Consider the following 5,929-nt stretch of genomic DNA (forward strand, 5'->3'; position numbering starts at 1 on the left):
GGAACGTTTCAAACTGCGGCTCCTGTCAGCACACCTGGGACGCCTCCCAAGCCAGGTGCATCTCCCTACAGCCATGGCAATGACGTTGTGGGAACAGGCATTTCATAAAGCTATGCAAATTCACTTCCAGTTCTGCAGCCGATTAAATAGAACATTCTATGTTTACAGTAGACATAACAGGTGTTCCTTTGGGATAACTTAGCACCTCCAAAGCTCACAAGGAGAGGGCTGAGTAACCACTGCACCAGCCAGATTTGCATATTGCCTTTATTATGCGAAGATGCTTTCTGTCAATTTCTTTGGCTACTTTGTCAAAAGAAACATACAGAACAGTTGCAGGTTTCACAATACAGGAGATTAGCTACATACACTTTGAATGAACACCTTCCAGTGGACACAATACTCAAATTTCCAACTCAACCACAGCTTGCTGTGCCCAGCCATGATCACCTTCCATCCAGAACAGCTCAACTTCACTACGCAGAGAGCAACGAGGAGCTGCAGGCGGGAGCGGTCACCTCGCTCAGGCAGGGCCGGTGCAAGGGGAGCCGCGCCTAAGCCGTCAAGAAGCTAGGCAGAGCCTGGACACGGGCAGGCCAGGTGTCACTGTCCATCACGAGGAGCTGGGCCACCGGCCTGCTTTCCAAAGGTGATCCGCCAGGGTCCCAGGATGCTTCACTGCCCCTGCAGACCACAGCAAGGCACAGTGGGGTCTGGGCCAACGGTAAAGGTGACTCCTCGGTGCTGACAAGCTGTGTGTCCTTCCCCAACCCATGGGCCTGCACCCTGGCCCTGGGAGCTGGATCCGACCAGCGACAACCACCAGAAGCCACCGTGTCCTCCGTGCCAAGGCCTTGGTTCACATGGAGGGGGGTGGCACAGGCGTCCATGAAGCTAGAAGGCGGCCTTGGGCCGAGGCATCGTACTGGCTCTCAGGAATGTCCGTGACCATGGCAGCTCCTTCATACAGAGGGGACCCCGAGGAGGCAGCCGGGACGCCCTGGGGCAGGGGAGCGTAGTGTGCGGGCGAACCTCGGAAGAACTGGGTCCCCAGGCCGCTGGACACGGCGGCCGGCTGGGAGCCAGGAGTGATGGTGCCATTGTTCACCGACCACAGGCTGGGGTACTGGCTGGAAGGGAGGAAACACAAGGGTCAGAGGCTGGAAAGAGGCTGCAGGCGCTGAGGGGGGCAGCAGTGGGCTGGGGTAGGGGCAGGGGGACCGGCTCCCAGGCACCTCAGGGAGGGTATGGAAGGTCCTGTCCGGGAAGTGGGCATGGGCAGACACCGTCACCTGGAGCCAGTGGGCGGACTGCCATTGTGGAGCACGGTCCCATGAGCAGGCACCCCGAGGCCGGACCAAGTGTCAGGGGCTGGCAGCACGGGCAAGCAGGCCGAGGGGCTGTCGGGGTAGGCTAAGGACAGGAATGATGTGGAGTCAGGGAGGAGCCTTCTCAGGCTAGGGTCACCCAGCACAGCCCAGCACTGACAACAGACTGTGGACGGTCACCATGGACGTGACCCATCAGCCCGTCTGACCGCCAAACACACACTCTTAAAAATACGTCATCAAAGCAGATCGCACAGTCGCTTAGTTGGGGAGCCTTCCCCGTAATAAACATTTGTGAAAAGGTGTAATTACGCCCTTTATTGAGGGTCTCTCCATAGAGAAGATGGGCTCAGGCAGCCAGGCCTCTAGGAGCCTCAGGGCCAGCACGGTGAAGCAGCCGGCTGTGTCCCAACTGCCTCACTACCCATCCAGCTCCCTGCTTAGGGCCTGGATAGCAGCGGGCAGGGCCCAAGTGCCTGAGTCCCCACCTCGCATGTGGGAGAGACCCCGGAAGAAGCTCCTGGCTCCTGGCTTCAGGCCACTGCAGCCATCTGAGTGAACTAGCCAGTGCAAGGTCTGTCTTTCTTTCCCCCCTCTCTGCAGCTCTCTCTGCACAATTAATAAATACATCTCTTTTCAAAAATAAACAAAACTGTGATCTTGCCAGTCTCCGAGTCCAACCCGGGGCTGACCAAGTCCCAGGGTGTCCTGCCAGGCAGTGACTTTCCTAGATCACTTGAACAGCTTAATTGTTTTATGGTGTTCCCCAGCAATTTTCCTTCTGGAGCCAGACAAAGTGAAATCTGGGAATGGAGGGGGTGATGGAGGATTAGGGAGGGTCACACACACACACACACACACACACGCACACACACACACACACACACGCTGCCGGTCAGGGCTTCTGACCCAGCAGTCAGGGATGCCCCAGAGCAGGGTGGGGCAGGAGCCCACACCTGGGGTATCCCCAGGGTGCCCAGCTGTTGCAGCCTGACCACTGAAGACCTCTGGACCTGCCCCCTGGCTGGAGCTGGCAGCGGTGTAGACAGAAAGGATGCCTGGAGGAGGGGGCCCCACTCCCTACGGAGTGCCTCCCCCAGCCCCTCAACCCTTCAGCACCGCCCCCCCCCCCCCCCCGCCGGGCCTTACTGGGCGAGTTGTTCCGGTGAACGTAGGGGCTGGGGTAGGGCGCCGAGCGGTGGCTCCTCAGGGCTGGGTACCTCTCGCAGCCGTGGGCCGAGGGCAGGGGCAAGGAGCCTCCGAACTGTGGGTGGGGGCTGGCAGGTGGGCACAGGGTGCTGCTTCCTGGGAGGAGCCACCCCCCTGCTGTGGGTAAAGAATGCTGAGGAGCCAGAGGGCCAGCAGGGCCAGAGCACCAGCCCAGCTCGAAGCCCACCCTGTGGGACACCTGGGGGAGCAGCCGCCCAGCAGCCTCCTCTGTCCTCCCGTGACCCACCACTGCTCCCCAGGGCAGGGAGCAACCCACGGCAGAAGGAATGTGGCTTAAAGGCACAGAGGCAGGGGTCACACACGCCAGAGCGCCTCCAGTTCACACTCCTCTGTCCCAGCCTGCCCCTCAGGCACCCACTGTCCTTGCCTAAGGCTTCAGCGTGCTTGGAACTCACCCTGCCAACCTCTAAAACTTGTTGCCACCTATAACTTTTTAAAGATTTTTTTTAAGTCAGAAAAAAAAAGTCATCCCTTCAGGGGACAATTCTCTACTCCAATGTCTAAACTACAGACAACACTCAGGACACTACTGGAGAGGAAGAAGAGGGCGGCCGTGGCCAGCACGCCCAGCACGACACCTGTCCTGCCTCCTCCACTCCTAAGCAGAGGCCTGCGCCATGTCCCCCTCTGGGGGTGAGCAGCAAACAGGACCCCAGGGGCCACCAGCTGACAGTCTGCGCTGCCCTCCTGGTATAGGGTAGGGACCACAGCTCATCCAGATCACAGGGGCGACCAGACCACAGCCTTTGCTGGGCCTGGGGGGGACGGGGTCGGCTTCAGACCCTCGCCACCCTGCAGCCAAGACCAAGCCCAGAACCAACGTGGAACAAGCCTGGTCCCAAAGATGGCCCTCCAGTCTCTGCAACATAAACAAGCAGCCCCCACCCCAAAGAGGACAAGCAGAGGACCCGCCTTGGAAGGTGGTGTAGACTCCCGCACCAAGCTCTCAGGACCCAACAAGAACCTTGGGAGCTTCTCACCTGGCCTGGGTGAGCAGAGGCCCAAGGGGCCGGCTAGCCTCAGCCCAGGAGGCCCTGTGGGCTGCTCCCACCGACACCTCATCTCCCAACCCCTGGCCACGGAGGGCCATGGAACGCCATGGAACCCGTGAACATACGTTGGGAGTACCCCGGCTGCTGGCCGTCTGCTGGCTCCTCCATCACGTCCTTGTGGTCGCTTCTGCTGGGAGGGGCAGCGGGTCACTGAGCGAGCCAGGGCAGCCGGGCTCAGCTTCCGCTGCCGCCTCGCCCCAGAGCTAGTACTCTCTCACCTTTCCTTGGCATCCAGGAAAGCTTTGGCAAACGGGTTGTATTTGATTTTCAAAGCTGTGATCTGAGAAGCAAAAGATTCTATTCACTCACTGGCCACTTAGCCACGAGACGTAACTTGGAAAATGCCAGAAAACCCGCCGTCAGAGAGCGATAACCTAGCTTTTTCCGCGGTGCATCTTTTGTTAGGACAGCATGTACATAAAAAGCTGTAGCTGCCAGCTTTCCCAGCGTGAGTCACGCAGAGCCGAGCCTGCAGCCACCGCCAATCTTCCACCAGCCATGCTCCTACGGCGGCTCAGCCGACCTGGGGCTGCTGGGTACTAGTTGTCTGTTGTGCCCGATCCGCCACCCTGGGTGGGCCTGGGGCTCCTGTCCTTGCATCGCTTTGCACAGCACAGCTTTGGAAAGTCTGCCTCTCTCACACTGGCTTCCCCACTCCTCTGAGCGCCTAACCCCAAATCCCGAGTTTTTTCATTTTGTGCAATTAGTAGACACTTGCATTACACACACTTTCAGGGAGAACAAGCCAGATTTGCTTGAGGCTTGCTGAACCCATCATTGAGAAGCTCACCAAACCTCCGCCTGGGGAGTCAGTGGGCAGCCACCATCCCTCCCAGCCAGGCACTGGGTGCACGCTGCCCAAGAAGGCTCGGCCCGCACCTCTTCATTCTGGTAGGCTGTCACCGCAATGAACTGGGTCTCAGGAAAGCAGTGGCTGGTGATCATGCGTTGCGGGCCGCCCACTCTCACGATGTGAATCCGAGGCTCGTACTTGTGTAAGGAGTTCAACATGATCTGCCGGAGAGGACCAACCATCACAGCGCCCAACCCCAGGAAACGGCCAGTGGCCTTCCCCGCGCCCCTCGTGGCTCCCGGGGAGGGCCTGCTGGAGGCTCCTAGGCGCTTGGGGCTGGCTCCTGCCTCTCTGCCTCCGCTACCGCTCTCAGCCCGAAATCAACAGCAGTGCAGCCTGGCAGCGGTCACCCCCGGTCCCCACGGAGTCCCCACCAAGCCTCCCGCGCTCCGCCCGCCTCCGTCCATCGCGCCTACCTGGCCGCCCCCATTGAGCTTGTTGGTGAGCTTCACTTTGCTGAAGGAGACGGGCGCCTTCATCCAGTGCGCGCCAAAGTTGGGGGAGTCCGGGTGGATGTAGACGCAGCTGGGCGCCTGCGGCTCGGGCTTGCCGCCCGGCACCCACTCCCCGTTCACGAACTTCCAGCGGTGGCTGTCGGCCGCCACGAAGTCCAACAGGAAGGAGTACATGGCGTTGGGGTCCAGGCCGGACACATTCACCTTCAGTACCGGGAACATCCTCCTGGAAGACACGGACGCGCAGGAGGACCCTGGCTCTGACCCGCCAGGTCGGACTGAGGCGGATTCGTGGACACCAAGAGAGCCTCCCGCTCCAGTCTCCCAAGCTTCACCCGATTACTTCGGCCTCCGAGGCAGGGGCGGAGAGGATCTGACCAGCGGAATGCGCGCCACCAGGAGCTGTGGCTTGTAGCCCCAAGCAGAACGACCCTAGGGGTGCTCCCCACCGAGGACGAGGGGCAGCGGGGGCCCTCCCCGTCCCCAGACCCCGGACCGCCTACCTGCCGTTCTTGGTAACGATCATTTCATTGGTAAGCTCCTTAAAGCGCAGCCACAGCTCGCTCTCCTCCAGGCCGACGCGCAGCTGGCGCTCCGTGGGGTCCCCCTTCTCGCTGCCCGCCTGCAGCTCGCTCTCCACGGCGCTGAGCAGGTGGTCCACGCGGTACTGCAGGCTCTTCCCCGCGCTCTCGGCGCCCGGCGAGCCCATCTCCCTGCCCTGCCCGCCCCGCCGACCCTGCAGTCACGACTCGCTATCCACTTCAGTCCCTTGGCCGCCCGCGATGGCGGGTGCCTGGGTCCCAGGGCGCGAGTAGAGGGCCGGGATCGGGGGAAGGGGGCGGGGAAGGGGGGTGGGGGGAAAGAGGCTGTTCCACTTGAACTCCCCTGAGGCACACCTAGGGTTGGTCTCTGGGAAGAGAAATTGGGTCCCTACCCCATAAATAGAGCCGCGGCGGCCGCAGAGGGGGGCGCGGCGGATTGGGCCGCGCGCCCTTTGATGTGCTGGACAGC

General features: G+C 61.0%; 1 protein-coding gene across 3 annotated transcripts; it reads right to left on the reverse strand.

Moving 5' to 3' along the window:
- Window positions 1-859: 859 nt before the first annotated feature.
- On the reverse strand, window positions 860-5,696 carry TBXT (T-box transcription factor T). Of its 3 annotated transcripts, none has more exons than XM_040965399.1 (8): window positions 5,422-5,696; window positions 4,880-5,144; window positions 4,490-4,624; window positions 3,829-3,890; window positions 3,676-3,737; window positions 2,478-2,651; window positions 1,293-1,413; window positions 860-1,130 (listed from the first exon to the last, which is right to left on the reverse strand). In XM_040965399.1, exons 1-8 carry the CDS (start codon window positions 5,625-5,627, stop codon window positions 860-862), a joined length of 1,296 nt encoding a protein of 431 aa, XP_040821333.1. In that variant the 5' UTR covers window positions 5,628-5,696. The 3 variants fall into 3 exon arrangements, with proteins under 3 accessions (XP_040821333.1, XP_040821332.1, XP_040821334.1); XM_040965398.1 differs by having other exon boundaries at window positions 2,478-2,654; XM_040965400.1 differs by lacking the exon at window positions 2,478-2,651.
- Window positions 5,697-5,929: the final 233 nt, after the last annotated feature.

This window comes from Ochotona curzoniae, unplaced genomic scaffold, assembly GCF_017591425.1.
Source record: "Ochotona curzoniae isolate NIBS_2020 unplaced genomic scaffold, NIBS_Ocur_1.0 scaffold_3890, whole genome shotgun sequence".
NCBI classification, from domain to species: domain Eukaryota; kingdom Metazoa; phylum Chordata; class Mammalia; order Lagomorpha; family Ochotonidae; genus Ochotona; species Ochotona curzoniae.